Raw genomic sequence first — 27,953 nt, 5'->3', positions numbered from 1 at the left:
AAAATTTTATTAAACCATAGTTGCTGGAGTCTAAACATCAGAAAAACACCAGTCTATGCACAAATTTTCTGTTTTAAAATAGGGAAATAAACCTGTGACAAAAAGGACACAGTTTTCAGGAGACTACATACTTTGTAGGATTTCTGTGAATAAATTTGTACAAATCAGAAGATTTTCATGTCTCCATTCATGAGGAATATACCGTTTAGATGCGACAATTTAGAAAATGGCACTTACCGGACAATGGAAAATCATGCACTAAAATAAAAAAAGACCTCACATTTAAGAGAGACCTCACATGGCTATTGAGACCACCAAATTTTGACATCTGTGCTGTTGGTGTAAAAACCTTTGGTAAAAAATACTTTTTCATGGTAAGGTTGACATTTGCATGGAATTGCCCAGTTCTAACATTTTTACAATGTTTTTACATTTTTAAACATGTAGAAAAACAAAGTTGGTAAATTATGACTGCAAGGACACTAAATTGTGGTTACTCAATTTGAACGACATACATTTGAACTACATAATCTTCATGCGCAGACTTTGCGCAGAGATGGTGCTCTTCAATACAACTCTATGCGTCATATAAACGTAGGCGTAGAAGTTTTTTCGCGGGAAGTTTTTCTGTGCAAGCTGGATGTGTCACTGCAGGTCACACAAGTTTCCTTAAAATAATTGATAAGCAGACCTTGCGTTTTCAGTTTAAGCGATGGACCAAACGGAAAACAACACATCACACCTTAACGGGTAAAGTGTCATTATTTCCCTGTTGAATAAACCGCAAGCTACTGTAGGTCACAACAAGTCACATTGGTGATGAGAATAATCCTTCAGTTTAGCATACTGTTCTGCCCATTCTGGGCAGTTAGCACATAGCATGTGTACTAAGATGACTCGAATATAGCGTATATGTCGTATAGGATTTTTAATACCCACAATATGTATAATACGCATGGATACGTATGTTACACAAAAATACTCTTTCAAAACAACCTAAAAAAACTGGTTTTGCCACATTGTCAGCTATATGACAACACGACTGCATTACACTGTTTGGATCATACACTGATTTGATTTTGAAATGACTTGGACTAAGGAAGAAAGCACCCTAGGATAAACACTACTGCCCTCTTCTGGTTGCATTTGGCATATTCAGGTCTGTGAGAGCAGGCATGGTTCGTAACAAAATGTTTGGATGACATAATGACAGTCTTCATTACTACTTCAAAACACATTAGGTCTAAAAGGAACTCCAAAGTGCCAGCTTTAATGTCAGGGTATTTCAATCTAAGTATTTATTATGCGAACAGTTTACAGACAACTGCATTTTTAAGTTGTTTAATGATTGCTTCAGCATTGTCTCATTGCATTGCCCATTAGCTTCAGATCATCAACCCTCAGCATTTCGCCATTACACATAGACACCTGCTCTGACAGCTGCTCAGAAAAGTACGAATCACTAGAAAGACTAGAAAAGAGAGATTCGAGTCAGATGGGTCCATTAGATGTTCACACATAACCCTGTGACTGTGACTCAAACGCAGTCACTGAGATGTGCTGCAAAAGGTGTCATATCACTTTACACAAAAATAAAAGCCCTGGAGGATACCTATCTGATGATAATGTCTGCCGTTGCTCATATCATAGGTAGACAGTCACCGATGGGTTTTTAGGTATGCAAGTGTTGGGATCAGAAAAGTCAAGAAGATGGACTTCTAAAAATATACTCAATTAAGATAATAGGAAAATGTCATATTTGTGGAAAGCATTATTGCTGTGCTATGTATATATACACCTGTTTTGTGGTGATTTTATGTGCATTCATTTTTTTCTCTTATTTCTCTTAATCCACCAGAACACACAGTGAAGGTCTGATGAAGAAGAGGCAGGACTATCTGGAGTGGCCTGAATATTTCATGGCTGTTGCGTTCTTATCAGCACAGAGGAGCAAAGACCCTAATTCTCAGGTAACCCACCACAGGCCAGGCTGCCCAACTCTAGTTTTTATCCACACCCCCAAATCACTTGGGTATTAGACTGGTAAAGCAATCCGTAAATAATGCATTTCTGAACCTTTGACCTCAAAAACATTATGGAGTTGTTTGACTGTGGTCTTGACTGAAACAGATGTTGGCTGGGTTATGCCAGCAATATAAGACTGAAATGTGAATTGGCAGTGTTGTCAATTTTAGATAATGGGCAATTCCAGTGTTACGGATGATGATTTTGCTTTTTAGTCAAAATTTGAAATATAAACTCTCAGAATGTATTTATTACCAATATGAGCCATCCGTTTATATTTTACTAATCCAGGATGATAGAGTCCAGACATCAGAAATATATCAGTCTATACATCAGTTTTTTTTAAAAAGAGAGAAAAATGAATGTGTTATGGATGTGAAAAAAAAGGATTCACGTTTTTGAGAGGCGACATATTTTGTAGGATTTCCGTGAATTAAAATGTGCAAACCTTAAGCAGTAATATCCAACAAATGGAGAAGGGATGACTCTTTATAGAACATAAAATAGTTATGTTTATGAGGAATATTGACCGTTATGGATGTGACATTTCCGTTATGGATATGACAATTTACTTTCTTGACTATCCTAGTGATGTGATTTTTCTGTATAAATACAGATTTCCGTATTTTTTGACCTCGCTGGGATCACCTGCGTAAATAGCATAAATTCGATTCATTTCAATTCGTGACGGGGTTGGGGGTTTGGCGATGTGCGCGTAGTAGGGGTGTCCTCGACTAAGGGTTTACATAGTCGAATTGTCACGTCTTGCCTATAGTCGACTGATAGTGTGTGCACGTGGCATGTGGGGACACAGTTAAACCCACAGTTATGGCACATCTTCACATGGTTGACCTAATTAAAATGTATTTTCTTATTGCTAGAGTTACAGTAGAGCTTCACATATATTAATAGTCAAAGCCGCGGCAGTCAAATAAATAAAAGCATAAACAATGGTGCATCAGTTTTCTGAGTCCCCCTGAAACACTTCCGTTGTCGTTTGTGGTACTTGCAGCGCGTTTCTGTATTTGTTTGTGTTGCGAGAATTTTCAGCGCATTTCTGTATTTGTTTGTGTTGCGAGAATTTTCAGCGCGTTTCTGTATTTGTTTGTGTTGCGAGAATTTGCAGGGCATGTGTCGCCAAACTAATGAAGATGCTTTCTGAATTTGCTGGTGTTTTTTCGGTTCGCATGTGTTTTCTTCCGTTGCAGCGTGGTGACACCTAGCGGCTTCCGTACTATACCGGTCTCGCAGCACAGAAGATGCGTAGAGATGCGATCCTGCGCTGGGTCATAGCCAGACCTCGCGCTCATATGCGCTGGGGGTTTCGGTACCCAACCCTAAAAATGTCCCATTTCTTTACATCATAAATAATATTTTTTGGCGGCGCAGTGCGTGCCCGTCTGCTATGCCACTGCGCATATAACCAAAATGGCATGATCCCATAACACCTCTGCGAAGATTCGACTGTGAGATTGGTAGTCGAATCAGGCTCCTCCTATCGAAGCATCGAATCTTTGACTATTCGGGAACACCCCTAGTGCGTAGTCATACAGCTGGCCAACAGGATCCTTTCTACTCTCTACGTCATGTACACGCTTGTTATAAATGCACAGCGACTGCTTCATTCAGAACATAATTTTGCAAGTTATCTTTATGTATCCAGAGAGTCCGTGAAATATAGATGCCAAACACAGCTGTTGGTGTCATTTTTAATTAATTGGGGAACTGAACAGCGTTTTTAATGTATGCAGAAAATCCAGAGTCTGGAAGTTGAGACGTCTAGGCTATTTGATATGCTTAACATTATCTATATGCAGAGTCTAAAATAGGCCATCCCACGATTTAATGGCTTGAAACTATACAAATGGCCGAACTAATCACTGTCTATATACAAACGCGTTGAAGTCTCTACTGAATGCATACATTTAAATGAACTAAAGCCGCAACATGCAGTATTTGCAAATACCTTTATTACATGTGGATTAATGCGGACAGTATGAATGATGTAGATGCGCCATATAGTGGCTGTGTATGGAAGTCTCTTGAGGCCACAATATTCTTTACTTTTTCTGTTCAATTATTGTTTAATGAATTATTGCTGATTACAATAAAATTAAATGTAGGCCTAATATAAACTACTCAAGGGGTGCCATTTGTTGATCCCATTTTATTTGACGTTAGCATAAGATATTTGCACGAAGCATCAACCTATTTAATCAGGTGACTGTTAAACTAATAAACATTTGAACTGATTTTCCAGAATGGCCATTCAGAATTGGGTAATTATAATATAATAGACCTATAGTGAAAACCTTTGGTAAATCTTAAGGTTGACATTTTCACGGAATTGCCCTGATATACCATTGTATGTTTTGGACAGTTTTTTATCTTGATCTTGACTTGAATTTCCATTAAATCTATATTGTCCACATTAATGTCAGCATTGTCATAATACTTTGCAGTTATGTTTCTCTTCTGTGACGTTTCAAAGCAGACACGACACGATTAAAAATCAAAAATTTTGGTTTGTGGAAAATTGAACGCATGATTTTATTTTCTGTTAACTTTTTAAATACTAGCTAAGTGTAATTTGTGTAGTGCTAGTGCAACAACACAAATAACAAATATATACATTAATTTTGTGTAATTGGTAATTTATGTGCATTTTACCATTGTTTTGCCCCAGAGAATGACTGGAAATGTAGTTCTGTGGTGCAGACTTTACGCTTCACAGATAAATGTATTTTCATTCAAGATTTGTAGTTATTTATCAACAGTCCACAAAATGTACACAAAATAATCGCATTGTCAACATTTGTCAAAAAGTGCAGAGATTCCTCTTAAGTTTTTCTCAGTTGCTGACTGTAAACAAAACTTTTCAATGGTTAACTTGCTTCTCTGTAAGCCGCTTTATGCTGCAATACCTGACAGACCTCATAACACCCTATAGCTCTCTGCCAGTTATTCAAACACAGGACACGGGTGTCTTATCAGTTCCAAGCAAGTATTCTAAAAACATGTTCTTGTTTCAGAGCTCCCCACTGCAATGACCTCCCGGCCAATATAAACAATATTTCTGTGCAATATTCTAGTTCAGCCAAGCATAAGTCCTGGTCAGCTCATTCATGCATCCGTTATTACTCCTAAAGGGGCAGAGCGGGATTGTGTATCTATAACATGAGAGTTTCAGTGAACTGAGATGCTGTCAATCCCCCACTCGCTCACGCTCACTGAAGTGAGCTGACAGCCATGTAATGACCCGTGTTGCATCAGTTGAGTTTTATAGGTCTTGCTGGGACGGCCAGTGAGCCATCAGACTCTGTTCTTGATGTCAGTTCAGAACTCGAGCATAGACTTTTTATTATTATTTCTGTAGACTTGTGTCTTTGGGGAAAAAGTATTTTATAATTCAAGACCGTAGTGCATCATAAAGTTCTTGGCATGGTGCATGAAACAAAAAGTGCGGCGATGTGCTGCTGTCTGGCTATGTTGATAGTCAGGATGGATGTTTTGAAATAAACCTTTATACAATTCTATTCTAGGTTGGTGCCTGTATCGTGAATCAGGAGAATAAAATAGTGGGCATTGGGTACAATGGGATGCCCAACGGTTGCGATGATGACCTGCTGCCCTGGTCTCGTAGTGCTGATAACAAGCTGGACACCAAATACCCATACGGTGAGTTCTGTTTTTGACACCTAAATTTGAGAAGTTTAAATAGCACCTCTGTAAGTTTTTACTTTGGGAAATCAGTTTAAAATGGCTATTCATATTAAACTATTAAAAACTCTGATTCAGTCAGAGTGTTTGCATGATCACTCAAATATGTTATTCATTGTTATTCATAAATATGATGTTATGCATCATAATTCATCAAACGGCTACAAATATAGATATCATTTTTCATTTTACGATGGTATATTCCCCCTTCCCATGATCAACTGTTAATGCAGCTTCACTATTTGATAGGGGTGTGACGAGACACTCATCTAACGAGTCGAGACACGAGACTGGGTTCACGAGAAAGAGACGAGACAAGATTTTCCTCAATAATGTCCTCAATAATGAAATATATAGGGAAAACTAGTATTTTATTCACCTTAACACAAAATGCAAAGAATGTAGGCATTATAAAATCAACTTGTACTTTATGAAACACATTAAACTTCTATTTTAATGAATTATATTATGCAGTAATAAACATTATGTAAACACTGCAAAGTGTTTTGTAACAAACTTAAATGACAGGCAGTAATTTCACAAAATGTATGCTTTGTTTTCTTAACAGGCAAAGCTTTTAGTAAAGAGCTGTGGTTGTTTTCTCTATATGCTTTTGCATAGTGCTGGTGTTAGCAGAGGTGTAGGTCATATCACACTGTCAATCCTCCTTCCTCCACTGACTGAACCTTCACAGACTTCAGAGAAACAGTTAAAACTACATAAACACATCATGTTTTATGCTTACATTGCACATATATAAGAGACAGATGATCCGTTTTTGAAGAGGTTTGCCTGTGAATGTAGTGAAAATAACGCAATGTGAACTTGTCAGCTCAGCTACTGTTCAGCTGCGCTCTGCACTTTCCCAAAGTGCTGCTGGCAGCGCGAACCGCCGTAAACTAGTGCTTATGTGCGAGGTGCTGCAGACACGCACAAACGTTGAAACCCGTCCGTCTAGTGCGTGTTTATATAGAAAAATGGTGGGAAAGTAGCGCTGGGGGATGGAAAATCACTTAGTCTATAACCGTGTCTACACTGGATGTGGCGCGGCACGACGCTACACGGCTTGTTCTAATGGAATTGTCGCGCCGCACCGCACCACGTCTGGTGTGGACTACATTTGAAATTATAATGGATTTTAATGCGTTCTGTTGTCTCTTGTCGCTTCGCGCCGCTTCCGGTGTAGACACGGTGCATACATGGCCGGTGTTGTGCCGAGAAATGCACCCCTGCCAGATTATGCACCTCCTTCAATAACACGCTGTCCGATTGGCTAATTCTAACCCCTCCCCACACCTAAACCTAACCCCTCCCCTAACACCTAACCATTGTGGGGAGGGGGGTGCATAATCTGACAGGGGAGCATTTCTCGGCACAACACCTGGCCGATCACTGTAGCTCACATACTTTGTGCAGTTATTAGCGTGTTCTGTACAGTAATGAAAACCGGTCGCACCACAACAAAATGTGCACTCACACAAATGCTCCCAAATATATTTTGAGGTCGCACAGGTTAAATTTAGGGAGCATATGCGACTAATATAGTCGCAATTTCGAGCCCTGCACTCTATCATGCCAATTGCGTAAGGAGATTGTGTTCTCGCGAGACCAGTCGGATCTTGTCACACCCCTACTATTTGAATGATCTTTTAGGCTCATGGAACAGTCGTGTTAGTTTTCACATGTATGGTGCTGATGAGTGAGATGAGGTGGAGCTGCTGGTTGGGGAATGGGTAAGGTCACTTTGTTGCAGCAATTAGCATGAGAAATGAAAAATGAGCTGGATCTTGCACTCCTGTAGGCGGCAGATGCCAAATCGAGACTTTGAATGGGTCGTGCTGCCAAAGGGAAGGTGTGAAACCTTGCTGAGGATTTATCGGTCTGGCACTCGGCTGATTCTCTGAACTATGACTCGTTCTCTCTGGTTTGTGTTGTCAACGGACAGAGATGTGATGAGATCTTTTTTGTTGTTTCAAGATCTTAACTAAGGAGGGCCCCTGCAAAGTAACCCACAGAGTTAAATGAAATGCTGTGCAATTACTTTGACTGGTTCCATAGAGATTAGTTTTGGAGAGCTAAGTTTTGTTAATACCCTATTTGTCTATTTGTCTTGAAAGTTTGTCTAGGAAATGCTAAAATTGTTCAATAATCTGCCATAGCTGTCATATTTGATATGAAGCCAAAGGCTCTTGATCTGACTTATGTTTATATAGGATGTGTTTTTCATCAGCTTATCTTTGATAGCTGTGAGCCAGTTGATATGCCATTTGAGTATGCTGGTTTAAAATGATGGTCTAGTTAAGAGCTACAGTGTAGAAAAGCTGTTAAAAGGGCTAGTTTACTCAAAAAAAAAAATTTGTCATCGGCCAATTCTCAATATGCGTTCTTCAGCGGTCTTGTGTTCTTGTGTTCTTTCTCTACGTCATCAATAACCGGCAGAGTCTGGTTCCAATACTCAAGAACATAAGAACAGAGAAAGCATGAAAGTACCCGGATGTGTTCTTGATATCAATGATGCATTGAATGTAGACTTGCGCGTACCGAACCCGCTTGAAATTGCATAAGTCATTGCGGCGCAAGTTCATTCTTCCGAGGCTGCCTCGCAAGACTGGTCTCTGCGAGAACACAAGTCCATTCTTTGCGTTTTTGGACTTGGGAAACAGGCATTATTTATTCACTTTCTTTGATCTTTGCAACCAAAGCGCTGATTGTTTTAAAGTATTGAAGGTAGATCAATGAAGGTAACTGTCTTATATGCTATATAAATTATTATATATTACATTAATATAAAATCAATTAATAGTTTTCTACATTTTTTCTGTATCACCATAGAACACATGTATGGTTAATTTGTCAACTACCCATTTGCAAAACCCAGTGACAAACATATAGGGTATGTAATAATGATGATTTATGGCAAAAAATAATGTGGAGATACAAGGTTTTAGAAGGACTCCGTTTTCTGAAAGCTGCATGTATGTATTGTTTTTTTGATGAGCCAGACAGCTTAACAAGTGTCTAAGCACACTTTTTGTTTTCTTGAAGGGATAGTTCACCCAAAAACAAATTCTGTCATTTATTATTATACATTTATTTGTTCTGTTAAACACAAAGAAAGATATTTAGAAACCTGTTAGCAACTGAAATTTCTGAGGCACCATTACCATAGTACCGTAGAAAAAAAATGGTAGTCAAAGGTGCCCCATAACTGTTTGTTTTCCTAAATTCTTAAAAATATCTAATTTTGTGTTCAACAGAGCAAAAAAATACCATGATTTTTTCTACTATGGTAGTCAATGGTGCCCTAGAAATCGTCTTTTTTTTGTTCAGCCGAACAAAGAAATGTATACAGGTTTGGAACAACTTGAGGGTGAGTAATTCATGACAGAATTTTCATTTTTGGGTGAACTATTCCTTTAAGAAAAAACTAAATTACTAATCTACGGCATTATTACACATTTGGCATTAAACAGTCATTTTTAGTGGGAAGTGTAATATTCATATATTACATCAGATGTCTTGGATTAACAAAAAGCTAATTTGCAGTTTACCTCATTTAAATGCACAGTTCAATTTCATGCCAATTGACTGTGTGTTTATTCTATTCAAAGGATTCATTTGGCATATCTCTGGCTCCCTTAATGAACAGACATGGCACAATGAGGATGAAGCGTGTATCCGTAGCTTGGAGTCTCTCCTATGTAATCAAGCAGAAGATATTAACTAGATGATTATATCAAACGTTGGCTGAAATATGAGGGCCACAGATCACTTAAAGGCAGTTCAGTGTGAAAATAATGTGTGAAGCAGCAAGTGCTGTTTGATTCAGAATAAACTCTGGATCATTTGGAGATCATTTGAAGCCGTTGGGTCATTTACAACAGTATATTGGGCAATAACTTGTCTTAATAGTCTGCGTGAGGTTATGTTGCCAAAAAATAGTTTGTCCCTCTTGCGATATCTTGGGTGTTTGTAGTGCACCTCAACATTATTTCTATGGTGTTTTGGGTGTTTGAATTACTGCTTGCTAAGCCAAAGAAGTTCATCCTTAAATCTTTGACGTAGAGTAACAAACCCATTTTTCACTTTCTTCGTTCCACAAGTATTTGTCTCCATCCTTTCCTCTATAGGGGATTCAAGACATTTTCCAATAAAGACTTCTGAGCCACAACCACTTCATCACACCGATCATTCATGTCTGCAGTGTAGAACTATTACCTTAGAAACGGTCTTTACTGTGTTTTTCCACTAGAGGGTGCTGAAAGACCACATTTCAGGTCTTTTTATGGCCTGTTCAATTTGAATTTAGGCATGTGAGCACCAAAAACCATCACCTTATGGAGATGAGCTTTAAATAGGCAATTTGCAACAGAAAAGAATCCATCAAATGAGTTTATTTGTCCAAACATGCAAAAAATCTAAAGTATAGCTTAAATGCACTGTAAGTCACTTTGGCATCTCCCAGAATTCATAAATGTAAAAGAGCTTTCTCAACACATTTCTCAGTGCTTTATTTCTCTCCGGTCCATTGGTAGCAATATTTTGTGTACCAATGGTCAAGTCAGGTTAATGGCGGAATGTAATATTAACGTGCGTTAAATTTTATTGTGAAAGATTTAAGAGTTCAGTCATGATCACACTCCATCAAGCGCTCCATCTTGCTCTTTGTCGGCTGTCTGGACCCCTGTGAGCGCGCGGGTGCACGCGTGTTCTGCGTAAATTATTGACATCTCTCTTCCATCATAACTACATTCGCTCTCCTTTTCCCATGTGCTGAAGCTCTGCCAAAGTAAATGTGTGTCAGGCTGGCGTTTCGTGGTGCTGTGGTAATGTGCCACCTCTGATGGGCCAATTCATTCTCCATAATTAAGGCGAGCGGAGTGAGTGATTATTCTGGGCTTTTTCTGGGTGATGTTGTGGAGAGCTGACATCTGTTCAGACTCGCATTCCTTTTTTCTTTTTAACTGTGAACTGGTGACTAGAGCCTTTTGTGGTGGAGTGGTACAATGTTGACATGCCAAAAAGAGCTCAGAGCCAATAATTGAAGATGAAATGTTAATTGTGGCTGTGACGCATCGCTCTTTGCTTATCGTGTGCGTGTTTCTCAACATATAATAAGCAGTTTTTTTGTGTTTGTTTTTGCAGTGTGCCATGCCGAGCTGAACGCCATCATGAATAAGAACTCGGCTGATGTTAAGGGCTGCACCATGTACGTGGCGCTTTTTCCCTGTAATGAGTGCGCCAAACTCATTATTCAAGCAGGTGAGAGTGTGTCTGTGTCTTTGGAGTGTTTGTTTTTGGGTGTTTGCCTGTGTCCATGTTCCAGCCCTTATTTCTGCTCACAGTGCATTATAGTGGAGCTTACCTACAGTCGAGCTAATTGGCATCCCTATTTTACATAAGCAGCATTAATGTACTCTGTATGCTTGTTTGCTCAGGATCAAAAGAATGCTTTGTTGTTCTGTATAGTAAAGGTGTAAGAGATTTGTAATTTTTAATAGTTCTCTTTTAACGCTTTTGGTTTAAAGACTATGCACATCTTTTTTTATTAGGCTGATACGATATAACTGATGTGTTTATTTTTACTGCTGATACCAATCCAAGCATCAAGCATTAAACGAATAGTTCACCCAAAAAGCAAAATTGTAATTTATACACAATGTCATTTAAAGGTCCAATGTGTGATTTTTTTTTAAGGATCTGTTGACAGAAATGCAATATAATGTACATAACTGTGTCTTCAGAGGTGTATGATGTGTAGAATTAGCTATTTCTATCTACATCCCCTTGCATGGAATTCACCATGTTGTTTATACAGTAGCCCTTAAGTAGGGCTGGGCGATATGACAAAAAAGTAAACTCGATAGTTTTTTTCTATATTGATCGATAACGATATTTATTTCGATATATATTTAATAAAAAAACTGTATTTAAAAGAATCTATTTTAAATACAGTTTGTTAACTAAAGTTAACCTTTAACCAGTTAAAATTCAATTAAATGAATGCACTGTTGCAACACAGAGGATGTTATGCCATAAACAACATGTACCAGTTCATTCAGTCTCATTTTGACTCCATTGACTCGTTAAGTAAAGGGAGTGTTCATTCAGTACATTCAACCAATGAAAGGGCTCCGTTACTGCGTACATTGGAACGCTATTGGCTCAGCACCTGCGCACATACATAACGCTGCAATAATGTCTTGCTCGAGTACGGTGGGATTCATTCAATGCGTTCAGTGAACCTTAAAGACATCTCACATAAACTGTAGTACATTTCTTTAATCATGCAAGCATCTTACATACAAGGTTTAATATTTTAATGTGCACACAAACTCACTTCATTACATCTCTAATCTGTACATGGCAGCGCTGGTTTGTTTCATATGCACCATCTCATGTTAGCAGGTTAGCATGTTAGATTCACCTTTGTTTCCGCTTCCAGTAATGTTTTCCTCCTCATGTTGAGTTTTCTTTGCCAAGTGCAGTATGAAATGGACTTTGTACTTTGACGCGCATGATAAAAGCTGCACGCTGACTGACTGTTGTTGTGTTTATTTCTGCGTTCTGTTAGACTGTAAGATTAATCCATATCGAGTCAAAATGCCAATAGCTTATCATCGTTTTTGAAATACATTCTATCGCGATTCGATATGATATCGTTTATCGGCACAGCCCTACCCTTAAGGCTAAAATACAGTACACTACAAGACTTTTGCTCAGATTTTGCCCAGATTTTCAGTCTGGACTTGTTTTAGAATGTCTGTGCCAGTCTGCAGATTTTATCAGTTAGTGTGTTTCTATCTGAAACTTTCAAAAAGTCTGCAAGTGTATGATGTCTAGTTTAAAAAAATCTGTTCAGATTTTAAAAGTCTAGTGGTGTATTCCAGCCATTACTGGACAAACTGCTCTACAGAGCACGTTTCGTAAATACGTTATCTCCTTCAGCAAAGAAGCAAAAACGCGTCGTCATCTTTGTCCTGTGAGAGCCGCCATAGTGCTTCGAAAGGGAGGGTTGGAGTGATCCGTTGGTTGCAATCCGCAACCTCACCACTAGATGCTGCCAAAATCTTCACATTGCTCCTTTAAAACCTCTATATGTCTTCCTTCGGGTGAACTAGCCCTTTGAGCCATTTCCTGCCGAATACAAAACAATATACATTTTGTTAAATGTCTATGTTAATTGGAATGCACTATAAAAAAAACATTTTTTGAAAAATGTTAAAAACAGTAATCTCATTTTGGAACCAAACTCTTCATTTTCACATGCATATTTTCACAGATCTAATATGTATATTTTCAAAGGCATCATAACGTAAGATTAGACCCTCTGTGCAAATGTGCAAACTGAACTGTGAATGGCATTGTACTTGTATTACATTTCAAGCTTTATGCATTTTACCGTTAACAAATTTATTCAGGCTTCAGCATATCAGCCTTTACATTGTCTGCCGATGAAATGATGTGTAGACAAATGTTGACAGAGGTTCTCCGGTCACCCCCAGAAGCTGCAGTTGGCGTCACTTCGAGCGAGCCGTTTTTTCAGCTGGTTTGATATAGCCTGCGTGGTGACAGGTCGTCTTCCTCTTAATTTCCCTGTTGCAATCTCTACTCCGTTGTTATTTTCAATATCTTCTTATCTGTTGAACTCTCGTAAAACCTCCTTCCCCGTCTCTCTCCTCTCCTCCAAACCTTTTTGTCCTCAGTCTCTCTCTCTCTCTCTCTCTCTCTCTCTCTCTCTCTCTCTCTCGCTTGCTTTGGTTTATGTTTCCTGATCCCCGCCATGTACTCTTGTTGCAAAGCCTATAGAAGCTGTGTGCTGAAGATAGCACGACACTCGCTCGCACACCGTCTGATCTTCAGGATGCTTGGCCTTGCCCCAGCCTGCATCTCAGCAGGGTGTCAGCTGCCTCTCGATGCTTCGGCATCATTAAGGAACACGAGCAGCGCTCTTCCCCATTTCACCCTTTCGTCTCCTCCGCACTTACTTGCGGCCAACACAATGCGGCAAAAAAATACTGTCCGACCTAATTAAAATAGCTCTCGGATGCCGGGGAGATTGAGCCGAGCAAAGCGACTGATGTTTAACCCGCAGTGAGTTTAAAAGATTTGAGTCAGAGGTGTCGTTTGTTGTCTGTTCATTTTGAAGGCGTTATGCTTGTGTTTGTTTACGAGAACCTCACAATATGAGAGGGAAAAACCTCTCTCCACTAAAAAAACATGAGGATGTGGGGAATATTAGTAGACATGGAATGAGAATCTTTGCTTTTTTAATAAAGGCGATGTATATCTCTATCTTGGCTTTTGAATGAATGAGGTATTTATATAGCGCTTTATTGTGTATTGCTGTACACCCAAAGTGCTTTACAATCATATGAGGTGGGTCTCTCCTCAACCACCACCAGTGTGCAGCATCCACCTGGATGATGCGACGGCAGCCACAGTACAACGGCTCCAGTGCGCTGACCACACACCAGCTATAGGTGGAGAGGAGAGGGAGAGATAGAGCCAATTCAGAGGAGGCCATGATTGACAAGGGCCAGTGGAGGGAATCTGGCCAGGACACCGGGGTTACACCCCTACTCTTTACAAGAAGTGCCATGGGATCTTTAATGACCACAGGGAGTCAGGACCTTGGTTTAATGTCTCATCCGAATGAGCGAAATCATTTGATATTGCTGGTCTGTGTTCTCAGGGCTCCAGAACAACAATATTAACTTGCGAGTTATATTTTTGCAGAAATCGCCACTGGCGACCATGCAAATTTACTAGTTTTTGAAGTGTTTCCAACTGCAGAGCCGCTCTTAAAAAAAAAAACGCCAGTGTAACTGAGGCCAGCGAGAGCGAAAGCTGTGCAGGTAAACCTCACCTCCCGACCCAAGAGGTGCTCTATTGGCAACGCTAGAGGCTTCGGTCTTAAGCCTCCTCGTTAGAGCGCCCGACTCCCCAGCCGGACCGACGAGTGACCGGTTACACCAGCAGCTGGGCTTTTTCCCGCACGCTCAGCACCAGCGCTCTGCTCACGTCTTTCCCCACTCAGGATACCAATGCTCGATGAGGCAGTGCGGAATAAGTGCCCGCAGATCTCTGCAGAAAACGCCCTGGAATTCCGTGGACTTTAGCGCTTGTTATTGACATGTATACAGACACAATGTGAGCGTGTCACTAGTATGTGCTGTTTGCTGTGACAGATTTTTAATGAGTCTGAGGACGAACAATGTGATATTTGAGACGTTTAAAATGAAACTAACCGCTGAGAAGTTAAGGGAACGTATCTGTTATAAGACACTAGGGTTGGGAATCGAAAATCAATTCCAATTTGGAATCGGAATCGAAAGGCTAGGAATCGGATCGGAATCGAAAGGAATAGGAATCGGATACTTGAGATTAAAATTAAAATAAAAAATTATTGAAATTTTGAAATTAAAATTAAAATTCCTCTTATCAATTCCTGTGTGCATACTTTCAGAAAAGTACATGCGTTGCATGATCTGCTGATATCTCAATAAAAGCCCTTATGAAAATTATCGATATTTTTTACTATAGTAAGCATAGTTTAGCTATAGAATTTGCATTAAAGCACAGGAAGCACAAATTAACCATAGTTGCATTATAGTAACTGCAGTTTAACCATGATGTAGTTCAACTATGATAATACAAATTGTAATAAATCAGAAAAGGTGTGTTTCTATGTGTAAATATACACAAAACGGTGCTCATAAATATATATATATATTTGCAAACAAGTCAATAAGCAGGCTAAATGACCATACAGGTTGATATCTAAATGTTTTACTTCAACTGTGGAATCGAAACTGGGAATCGATAAGAATCGAAATCGATAAGCAGAATCAGAATTGGAATCGGAATCGATAAAATTGAAACGATTCCCAACCCTATAAGACACAGCTGGATCATTTCAAATCCGTTCAAAGCAAGAATGAACGACAGGCGAATTCTCTTGTTAAGTTTTATTTGAAGTTATCTTTACCTTGTGTTGTGAACATGCGGAAAAGTGTCATTATTACAAACTAAAATCAACATAATAATGTAAAGCCCTTTCGTTTTGCTTTAAACTCTATAATCAATCAAATGTAGGCTATACATTTTCATACAATATAATATATAAATATGGTCTTGACCCACACATTTTTCATTTTCTGTAAGTTCAAATGAATTCAGAGGAATTTGGTCTGGTGCATTCAGAGTATAAACAGTCTTAGCATCTATCAATAACAACACTTCTCTGCCTCTTTTTAAACCAGCAGAACCAAATTTATATTTGTGTACAAATGTAAACACATTTAAAAGAATTCTGCAGATTTCCCCCAAATTTTAGGGCGAAATTAACAAAAAAGTCTGCAGATTCCGTATGGTCCTGCTTATGAGGGAAACGACTCAAAAAAACGTTATGTGAGCAAAGATGTACACACAACAGGATAACTAAAAGAATGATTTAAAAGTGTAAGTTCATGTTATGTGGCTCTTAAAAAATAATTTGGCGCCTGTTTTTCCCCCTATAGGAGCCAATGGCTCCTTAGTTGATTTTTTTGCCTAGAGCCCTGGTTCTTCTAAATGTAATTTAATTACAACCAAAGGGAATTATTAAAGTGAAGGCTTTTTTAATCTTGCTTTTGTACTGTTTAGTGTTATTGGTATGTTTTTCATGTGCCGGCGTCACTGTTGCTTAATCCGATTCCCTATTAAACGTCTGCCGGGTCTGTGATTTGACAACTGCTCTTTAACTACAGTGTCAGAATCTCCACGGTACATTCTCCATCTTTTCGAGTCCAAGATTACAGACAAGGATAAAGAACCTGAGGCTTGGTGAAAGTGAAGTCCCCAGATATTTCATTTGATTTCTTTCCACCGCAATTCTGTAGCCGCTTCTCCAGCGAGGAAGCATTGCTGCGCTCTTCCAATGCGGTTCAAATGCATCCCTTTCTCAATCTCGCTGCTTAAAATGACACGGAATCATTTTCACTTTCTCCAGCATTGATGTCCTCCTGCTCTTTGGCTCTCCGTTGCCTGTGGTGCCGCATCTGAAGTGTGGCTTCAGAGCCTCTCCACTCTCTGTGGAATTAATGCGTTCAGCTCCCAAGTGCCTGCCATCTTGTCACTTCCTGTGACTGTTTTTTGGAGCGACTGATGTGCACTGTCACCAGCTCATCTCCAGAGAGCGTTCTGGAAAGTGGCATCTCCAGAGTTCTGCTCCACCTTCCATCAGAGCCTTTCGTCGTCTCGGACAGCTTGTCTTTTCGGATGCGTTTTGAGCGGCTCCGATGCTTATCCGTGTGTTGTTTTCGCGGGGCGTTTTTAAAACATGTTTACGTGGAAATACTTGATGCGTTAAGGAAAAGGCTGAAGAAATTGCACAAGGCAGCCACTTTTTTTGAAACTATTGAGGGCTTGCTTTATTCTAAATAGTCGGATGACGCTTGGAGTTTTTTTTCCCTCTCTGCATCAAAAATGTCACCATCAGTATGGCTGTGAGATGGGCATATCCAGGGTAATTTCGACTGTTCCCTCTTCAAAATTGTTGAAGTAATACTGTGGAGAGGCCCCACGCTTGTAATGACAACCTTTAATGACAGGTAGAATTGACTCTGCAAGTCATTTTGCCTTTGAGCACAGCCCTTTTCTCCTCCTGTGCAGACAAAAATACGTGATGGAGAGATTTTTTTTGGTGGGGAGGGGACGGGTGGGTATCTAGCCGGTACATTTATTGGAGGTGGGAACAACAGTTGTGGCAATGTTGGACAGTTCACCTCTGAAAACTTTAAGGGCGAGTGGGGGAAAGCGCCAGATTTTTCACACTATTCTGCAACGCTCGGGTAACTGGGCTCTTTATAGAATCGCCTCATGTGGGCCACTCGCAAATAGCCAGCTTGAAGCGTGGGGGTGCCGCCAAATGCGCCGCGTGTTTTAAAGACACCTATGGGGTAGATTTTCTCTCAATTGGGATTGGTTGATATTGGCTCGAGCCTGCCGAGATAAGTTATCAACTCTCCTTCCTTCTCCCAAAGCTTGCCGGCTCCCAATTTGAGGTTGCTGAATTTTGTGTGTGTGTGTTTAAGTGTCTGACCCGTGCTGTCTGTCTTCTGTCTCTGCCCTGCAGGTATAAAGGATGTGATCTATTTGTCAGACAAATACCATGACAGTCCAGAAATGACTGCCTCCAGACGGCTGCTTAACTTGGCGGGAGTCGCATACAAGTGAGTCTCTTTTGTCCGGGGTGGAGTGGTGGGTCGGTGTATGAAGCCACTTCATTTGCATTCCTGTCACTTCTGGCCTGATCTATCATACAATCAAGGCTGCAATTGAGCCCGACCCTCAGACCTGTGGGTAAATGTGTGACCTGAAATCTTAACAAGCCTCTGTGAGGAAAAGAGACCCGCTGGGGAGGAGTGAGTTTGCATTATGCGGTCTGGGTGGGCCGCATGTGTGCTACAGTAGAAGCAGACACCTTTATAGCTAGATTTAAGTCTGAAGTGCCATAAACGGGCATCAATTAATCTGAATTAATTTACGTCCCATTTAAATAGCGATTTAAAAGTGACTTTGAAATGTTTTAAATAAGTTTAATATTGTTTTAATACAGCTCTTATAACCTTTCATCCTTTTTTGTTTACTGACAAGATTAAGTGTGCGTGTTCTTGTGAATGATATTGTATGCGTCAAGCGTGAATTAATACTGTGAGAGGATGTTAACAGTGACCTGCCATGGGACTAGGAATGAAAATTAGCCTCAGGCTAAATCCGGTACAGTGCATTAAATGGAAACGTTTATGTTAAATATTCTGCTTGATCCCTTTCTAAAAATAAAATGGGTGAAAATCCATAGACTTGGTTAAAGTGAGGGAACACAACCATAGACACAATATTGTCGAAAACCTGAAGATGGATTTCTTACCTATAGGTTACCACGTAAGGATCATCTTAGCAACTGCATAACAATTCGCCAGCAAGCACTTACCTGTACAACATTATAGTATTGCGGCGCTCACATCAAAATTCTGGTTGTTTACTTGCTGCTGTTCTTCACATACACGCTTGAGCAGTTCTAAGAATACAAGTGCAAATGTATTCTGTAAGTGTTTATGCATTTGGCAAAAGCTTTTATCCAAAACGAATTGCATTGTTTTCAAGGTATACAGTTTATTTTTTCAGTCAGTGCATTCCCAGGGAAACAAATCCATGATGTTGGCGCAAACAGTGACTTGTACTACTGTTTGAGCTACAACAGCGTTATTATAGTTTTGTTTGCAGTTTTGTTGTTGGTTTTATTCATATTAAAATATTTATATTTTAAGAAATATTTATATTTATTTATAATATTATTTATATACAACAACAATAATATAATTGGTATATTGTTATTATTACAAAACGAATATTGTAAATATTAATAAAATATGTTATTAGAAATATAGTACATTATATAATAACAATATTCATTTTAATATATGTCTAATACTATTTTAGTTTTAATTCATAATACTATAACTTATAATAATGATAATAAATAATATCATTGGTATATTATTATCATTATTATAAGTTAAAGTAGTATTATAATTTAAATTAAAAATATTATTAGATATTGGCAATTCTTTGCCAAGATATTGGCAAAAACAAAAAAAATGTAACAAATTTTAGGCTGATATTTGATTAGATTTACAGAAGCATTTTTTTTTTTTAAACTATTAAACATTTCTGTTAATCATATAGTTGAAGTTCTTCTTAATTATATTAGCCTTGAGCTACAGGAATAAAAAAAGGTCATTGTATTCTTATTCAATCCTGACAAAATACCATTTAGCGTATTTCGGCGCTACGGCAATCGCCCAATGACCTATGAGAATTGAATGCGTGTAAAACGAGTGAAGTTGTCCTTCACTGTTGTTTTCATGAAACACAGGGTTAACCGTCAACTCGACTGAACTCTCTGTGGGGTTTGCCATCCTAACACAGTCCCCTTTGTGTTAGAGAGAGCCAGAGGGAACCACAGCAAGAGAGGACAGGACGGAAATCTCATCTCACCGGTTATATGTACGCACTATATATAGATGCACGCTAAATATGCTCTGAAGACTTTCATGAGAGCGAGATCAAATGGGACTGGGGGGACATGAGCCTGAGGAGACAAAAGGAGTAGATCCGCCTGAAGATGAAAATCAGGAAATCCTTGAAGATACTTTCATGCTGTTTGGCTGTCTTTGAGGGTAGCAAGGTTAATTCCCCTGCTGACGCTTTTTGAAGGTTGTTCCCCATCTAAGGAAATACTTCCAGCGTTACTACGAATTCGGCCAGCTGAATGTCTGCATTTCCATGGGTTCAACCCTTTGATTGCACAACCAAGAGCTACTTAATAAAACCCGTATTAAAATGGATCCTGCGTCGAACACGAGATTACTAGCTTTCTGACCCTGATGCAAAGTCAGCATTGATCGCTATGCACCAGTGAATACTCATCTGGACATTTAACAATCTTAGCTCATACACGCGCTAGTGACATGCGTGAACAGTACATAAAGATAGCCTATAGATCATGTCATTATTTTCTTCTAATTCCATTTTTGTTATATTTAAGTTTTTGTTTTGTTCATTTCTACTTTCATTTATTCAGATGCATAGCTGAGCTGGAGCTGACCTGTGGAAAAAATGCATTTAACTCTCCATGTCCTTCAACAAATAAAACACTTTCACTTGCCTTTGACCCTAAAGCTCAAGTTTCGGTCGTGCGTAGGACCTACGTCGTAGCTACGCCGTAGGCGGTGCGTAGCTCTGTGTAGACAGACGTGCACCTCTCCAAAAATGTAATAACGCGTCAACTCATCGCTGACCCTACGTGGACCGCAAGCACTGTGATTGGTCTGTTTGAACCCCTCCCTCAGGTAAAAAAAATAATGATCTAAGTCAATTATTTGTTCTTCAAAAGTGACTGTTTACTTGCTGTTTATTTATCACTGCTAATGCTTCTCAAAGGAGCTGCTTCTTCTTTGGCTCTTGTCTTGGTTACATAATCGACACACGTGGTCATTGCCTGTCGACGTGGACAACGACGCACAAGTATAAAGGAAAACCGGCGTGTTGCCTACAGCGTAGGTCTGACGCAGAAGTAAAAATCTGCCTTAAGAGTGGCTTGCAGCAACACGCGAAACATGCTTTAGGATTTTTCCCCCTTAGCCAGATAAAGAATAATGGTAGATAAACAGAAGTGTTATTGAAACTTCACCTTTGTTGAAGTAGACTCGTGCATTCTGAATAAGACGATGAATCGATTTTGTTCAAGGATGATCTTAAGACGGATTTGCATTAAGGAATAAAGTAGAGCAAGACTCAAAGCCTTGTGGGTGTTCATGGACAGTCTTCGAATACTTTGCTGCATGCAGAGTTTCTTTTTGCATTGGTTTGTGTTGTTATGGAGGTTCAATGGAAAGGAATAGATTTTCCTTCCATCCAGCTCATCTCAAACTGAGCGGTGAGGTTAATACAAGAACAAAAAGTAGAAGTAACAGGGAAGACAGTGAACTGATGGAGGGGAAAAAATAAATAAAAGGAGATGAAAAGGCATGTGGAGCGACACAGAGGACAAGGCTAAAAGTGTGAAAATAAAGAGTTTACCACCTGCTGGTTTGGTTCCTTTCGCTGGGACGGTTTCTTTTTAGATGTGGAGCTATGTGTCCCTTTGCCTGATGGTGGGGAAGCTGCTTGTGTTCTCTCAAGAGTGTGTAACTTGTTTTACTCAAAGCTTTAGTGTGTTGAGGTCAGTCGCTTATGAGACAAAAACAACGAGGACAGGAAGTATTGTCTTTCACGCTATCAAGGTACTTTTGAAATGGAAGTGCAGATTTGTATGTCTGCTTTAACTTGTATAGTAATCTTTCTTGATTTGGACCAATGTCAGTTTTTAGTTTTAATGTTTCTGTCTTGCAGGCAGTTCGAACCAAAGCAAAGCAGGATTGTTATAGATTTTAGTTCGATCAATCACTCTGGAATGAACCGTGTCAATTGTCTAGAGGGGCTGCAGTCACCGTAGACAGAGGAACATGGACGATGACACTCAAAGCTGAAAATGCACAATGTTTTATTTACCTATATGCTGATGATAGTCTTCATGGTTTCTATGGGGGTGATTTATCATTCACTATGGACTAGTTGTTGTTTTATGGTTTTTAAAATTAATATTGGGATCTGAATTTAAAGGGATAGTTCACTCAAAAGAAAACAAAAAACATTCACACACCCTCATGTTGTTTCAAACCTGTATCACATTCTTTCTTTGCAGAGCACAAAGATATTTTGAAGAACATTGGTAACCATACAACATTGGACCCATTCATTATATAGACACAAAATCACTGAGACATTTCTTAAAATATATTCTTTTGTGTTACAAAGGAGGAAAGGTCATATATATAGGGTTTGAAATGACAAGAGGGTGAGTAAATGACAGAATTTATATATTTGGGTGTACTATCCCTTTAGCTTTTTTTGATGTTTTGAATGTATTTTTTATATTCTAATGTACAGAATACATATTATTCACTTCTTCAATGGCAACAAGTTAGTAGTTGTCTTATGGGAGGTACGTTTTAAATTCAGATTGTTTTACAGTGTTTATGGGTGAGGTAAAATTAGAAAATCAATCTGAATCATCATTATTGGTAAATATAACATTTACCTATAGGAGGGACCTTTCCTCACTACATTTTTTGTATATTCTGTCAATCATTGATTTACAATACACATGTTGTCTGCGTTCAGTTTGAGAGAAAAAAAATGTTAGAATTTAGTTTTTGATAGGATTAAAATGTCTTAAAAGTGCTAAGATCCATTTGAACATGTTTTTGTTCTGTGTACATTGTTATACTGGAATCTTTGTCTCAAAATAAACAAATAAACAACTGAATTTTCCATTATTTGTGTTACATATCCCATGAAAATCAGAATGTTGCTGGTTTACACTACTCAGAATGGGCAGTATTTATCAGAACTGCCCACACAGCTGCTGTTTTTGTAGAATTACACTGTTTACTATCACAGTTTGATCTACAGTTTTCACAGATAAACCATTTAAGTGCATTGGAATTATCTAGCATTCGTTCACAACAAATGGTCTGTTAGCATATAGTAAAGAAGCTGATGAAAAACACCACTAAATAAGTGTCATTCTGAGATGACATTTCTCCTATGATACGAAAATGCGGATTTCTTTTAACTAAACAAAACAAAACCATCATTCAGACTGAAATGCTTTTGATGTAATAGTTGATGTAATGGTTCTATTAGATTGCAATTCTTACATGTATTTGGTTTGCCCAAAACGAATACAACGATAAATAACACTTCTGAGCCCTAAGAAGATTATGGTAATTAATACTGAGCCATTTTCAAAATTGCTCCTCTTATAAATGGCCCTGGAATGAATGCCCGCACACATAAGTAGTATAGTCAAATAATAATAATAATAGTTGAGATTTTTCAAGAATTCTATAAACGTAATATAACAGATTCTGCTTCATGTGTAAAAGCTGATAAGATGTGTGCTGCATTTGGGCCTCCTGACGTCCTCCTGGGCTTTTACATCATCCCCTATGATAGTTTACTTAACCTGTGTAGTTTGCATGTTGGTCCTGGATGCACAGATAAGTCTTGATTAAAAAATATTCACATTATCCATCTAGACAAAAACACTACACAAACACGCATTGAGACATTTACACATCATGCTGTCATCCAAGACTCAAGCTGATCTTGTATTCGATTGTTTAGCTCAAGAGGCATATCACATTTGTTACAGATACATTTGAGGATAAAGATCATAAACGCTTCAAATCTTAAATAAAAAAGGACTTTGTTAATATGTGCAATTTAACAACTCATTGAAGCAATCAGATAATCATTAATTTTGGTTGGATTTTGTTTGGGTGGCTGCTAACTAGTTCAAGATTTCTGGTCTACAAGTTCTGCCGAAAATAACTCCAGTAATGGTCTATTGGAGGAAGGGAGAAGTTTCATGTGAGCAGCAAAAGAGTTTATAAAACGCTTGAAAGAAAGTTTACAGCGAGCTGATGAAAACCTGTTCGTGTATCAGATGGTGTAGCTGATGGAACGCTGCAGCATAGCCTGTTTGAGAACCAAGTGCAATCATTCTCTGGAACACAGCGCTCTGACAGCCAGCCAGACAGACAGCACTTGAGAAGGGAAAATAGACCAAAGCATAATGGTCCTCTTCAGAGCTAAAATACTCAAGAAAATTACACGAGGAAAGGTACTTCAAATGTTCACTGTTTTCTTTGAAGTCTTTGCATTTTATTTATGCCAGGAAATGATAAGAACAAGAGGGAAGCTGGATTTAAACTTTACCCGGCCAAATTTAAGCATCCAAACAGGTAACACCTTTTGCTTCGTTTTGCTTATTAAAACATCAAAGCTGCTCTTTTCCATTCAATGAGAGTGCATGAGGATCACTGGTCAAGTTTAGGTCTTTTTGTTTTGATTGGAATATAAAATATGTATATCTGGCCTAAGGCACAAAGTGTGCAAGGTACATGAGCCTGCCGGTAGACATACTCCAGCTGATACTTACAGTAGAAAGGTCAGTGAGTGACACTTCTAATGTTGTACTTACATCATCGCACATGTTTCTGTTACACAAGAATATGTAAAGATGGCAGATAAGTGTGACAGAAAATCTCAATATCAGATATAAAGCTGATAAACTCTGAAAACGAGTTATCCGTGCCAATAGAGCGCCTCTTCAGTGTGAAGGCAAAAGTCTTCAGACCAGAGAGATGCAATCTGTCCGACATGCTGTTTGAACAAAATGTGCTCAGTAGGTATAAAAACACAATGACAGGTAATGTGGGTGTTGAGCTAAAAAAAGCCTGAATGCAGTTTAATAAAATTATGTCTATTTTTAAACTTGGTGCATATATTAGGGGTGTAACAATAATTGTGTTTTTTTAATATCACGATTATTGGCAATGTTCGATATTGTTAATTCTGCACATACTGTAATATTAGTATTTGAAGATCTTATTGACAAATAATAAAACAAATGATTAAAACAAAACTCATTAGGGCAAAACCAGTCTCATATAGCTTACCACAGTATACAGAGCTAAGTTTTTTTTTTTGAAAGAGTAGATAAGAGATAGAAGTCAGAACTGATCAGTCAGGTGTTGACGGAAGAGATGTGTTTTCTGTAGCCATCTTTAAGAATCGTCTGAAAACATATCTCTCCATCTCAAAAACTCTACTGGCTGCCAAATGAAAAGACACTTTGATCAGAAACTTAAATAACTGAAATAAGTAAAAAGGACTTAAAAACCTTGATGTGTAGCTCAATGCAATTTTCTATTAAAATGACCCGAATGCATTATGGCCTCTGCTTTATATTTGCTGAATTATATGGAATCTGACAGAGCTCCTTTGATTACTATCAAGTATCCCATATAGTTTATGTAAAATATGTAAATAAAACAGAGGGGGCGACTGTGCACAACGTGTTAAAACTCTGTCGCACAGTATTATGAAGCAAGTGCTGAACAATGTGGATTTACTGCATTGTTAATGGAGATGTTTAAGCACTGATCCATCTAATCATGTCTGCAATTTAGCAGCCAAATTGCTCTTTTAATCAACAGTTATCCACCTGTGTCTGTGATATTCACACAGGTCACGCCATTGCATGAAAACTGGCAGAGCTGAATTAGCTTGTAGCCAAAAGAATAACAACCATTAGTGAGGGTGAACAACCTGACTAAAGTATTTGCATATTTTATGCCATTTTTGGCAAATGCATATATAAACTTATGACATGTTTTTATTTCATTACTTTGCATTTACTTTTAAGTGTGCTGGCTAAACATTTAGGCTTTGTGTTGTGAACGTTTCTCTATTCATTGCTGATAAAAATGCAAAACTGAAAAACTACACCTCACCCCGTCACCCCACTGATGTTTTACAATTGGTCCACATTGACATTTATTTGAGGGCAGGTAGCCACCTAAACATGCATTTATATAACACATGCTTCGCGCTGTATACACCTCCTTTGTCCTCTCAAGTGTTAAGTGAAGCTGTTAAAGGAGATCTTTACAATGTCCCGTTGCTCCCTCAGAGGAACAATATTAAGGTTGAATGTCATTAATCTTATCATGAATTCTTTATCTTAACCTAATCACCAGCCGGCACCTATAGCCTATGGTCATATTAAAATTCAGAGAGCGTTAGGAGGCTGTCTGAAGTTAGGTAATGAATTATGCTCAAATGACCCCCTCCACCTGCCTATAAATAAACTATAGGTGATACAGAATTCAACTAATCAGAATGGAAGTAGTTTTATTTATGCATCATTACTGCCTTAAGAGATTCTGTCTGAATCTCAGCTAGTGGAAATATTTCGTGTTTAGAATGTAAACATAGCTTACCTTTAAATGCTGCGTTCTCAGTAGATTTCCTCAAATAATCACGTTCCAAAAACTTACTAGCAACCTGGTGCTGTGATGGCATAGTAATAATCAGTATAACTGATATAAAAAGTGTATGTAATTGCAGTTAGTGTAATAAATACTTTTATGATGTGTTCACTTGAAACGCAAATTAAGCGATTTGCTCGTGTAAATTACATACAAAGTAAATGCAAAGAGACGAGTAGATGCGAATTTGCGCAAGCCTACACAAATGATGCAAATCACCCACTGTTTGACACGTCTGGACGCGGGTAGACACTTCCCGCTACGCCATGTTTTTCGCAACACTCACGCGGACTATTCCCACGTGTAATAAAGAGCAAGGAATGCGAAAATTTGCATTTGGTGTGAACAGCATTAGCAATATTTCTTATATTCTGGTCTACAAAATAGCACTTTTATAAAAAGCATTTGCAAAATATTTTTCAGCTTTAAACTTTAACAATGTTTATGTCAGTGCAACTCTAAAACTTGTCTGGCTAAAGCGCAGCACTGTTTTATATCCCACCAGCTCTGTCCCTTTGGCAAGCATCAACTATAAAGAAACGATTTGTCTCTCTGACTCAAAGATAGATCCGTCATCTTATGAAAACTTGGCTATGTGAAAACTCAATATCAAGCTCAATCAAAAACAGGTTGTTGACAGTTCATGACTGTGCAAGCACAGCTCGGCTTAGCCCCTGCGTGTTTTAAATGAATACTTTATAATCCTTGCTCTCAAAAACTAAAGCTGTCATGAAAACTGTTTCGCATTGGCTTCCGTTCTCGAAAAACTACAAAGTCAAGATCTGAATTTAGGGCCAGATCTTCGAAATTTGGCAGCCAGTTTCATTGACTTGTTTAAATTGTGGCGTGGGTACTAGGTGGCTAACAACAAAAGCTCTGTTTTGTAGTGCAAGTAGAATTGGGTGCCAATGGTTTATACTGTATCCCTTTATTTTACAAGGCGACAGTTTTGAACACTGATTTTTTTATGTACTTGCTCAGTAATTGATTTTTTGCCCACCGGCATAAACATAAATCAGCGAATATACAGAGAAACGTCTATGTAAAAGAAATCATCTGTTTTTAACATGTTGCATGTCTTTTTTGTCTCTCACAGACAGGAAACAGCTCGAGTATCTGGAAGCTGCTGGGAGGCTGGAGTACCAGCACCAAAGGACCGCAGCACCTGTAAGGCATCTGTTCTACACACCACATGGTGTTGATCAACACTTCAGACCTTCTCATAAATGAAAGACAAGAGATATGTCCTCATCCTCACAGAGGTACAGCAGAATAGTCTGGGAAATCCATTATTATCAGTCAGGTTCTTTCACGAGCCTTCCTATATTCCCTTAAGTGTGCTTTGAATCTTCGCTTGGGCAGTTGCAGCTGCTAGAAACACAACCACCATTGGGATGTGATGTCTTTTGGACAGCAGCCCACTCTGATTGAGTACACCGTGTTTTGTGAGCCTGAACACTCTTATGGAAGCGTATCTGTGTGGTGCTCTCTAAACAACAAAGGGGCAGCGGAGCTATTGCGCTCTTCAATAATGACTGGTCCATTGCCTGTGAAATCAGAGACCATCTATTGGCCTCAATCCGTTGGGCTTGCTGCTGCATTAAAATTAATTCAGGGTAGGTCAGGGTTTCACTGATAAGGATTGTGTCTGAGATGGAAGCTGATGTGTGACTAGTAGTGAAATGAAGGGCACATACACTGTATAAAAAACCTGTAGAA

General features: G+C 38.7%; 1 protein-coding gene across 2 annotated transcripts; it reads left to right on the top strand.

The window, feature by feature from the left end:
- The first annotated feature begins 15 nt into the window (after positions 1-15).
- dctd (dCMP deaminase) lies at positions 16-22,650 on the top strand. Of its 2 annotated transcripts, none has more exons than XM_057330676.1 (6): positions 16-750; positions 1,859-1,970; positions 5,568-5,703; positions 10,891-11,007; positions 17,864-17,960; positions 20,375-22,650. In XM_057330676.1, the coding sequence occupies exons 1-6, from the start codon at positions 713-715 to the stop codon at positions 20,517-20,519; spliced, it is 645 nt and encodes a 214-aa protein (XP_057186659.1). In that variant the 5' UTR covers positions 16-712; the 3' UTR covers positions 20,520-22,650. The 2 variants fall into 2 exon arrangements, with proteins under 2 accessions (XP_057186659.1, XP_057186660.1); XM_057330677.1 differs by having other exon boundaries at positions 55-750; positions 21,685-22,650.
- The last annotated feature ends 5,303 nt before the right edge of the window (positions 22,651-27,953 follow it).

The sequence above is a fragment of the Triplophysa rosa genome, linkage group LG4 (assembly GCF_024868665.1).
Source record: "Triplophysa rosa linkage group LG4, Trosa_1v2, whole genome shotgun sequence".
Taxonomy (NCBI): domain Eukaryota; kingdom Metazoa; phylum Chordata; class Actinopteri; order Cypriniformes; family Nemacheilidae; genus Triplophysa; species Triplophysa rosa.
The sequence above is the reverse complement of the archived record's forward strand: the minus strand, read 5'-3'. Positions and strand labels throughout refer to the sequence as shown.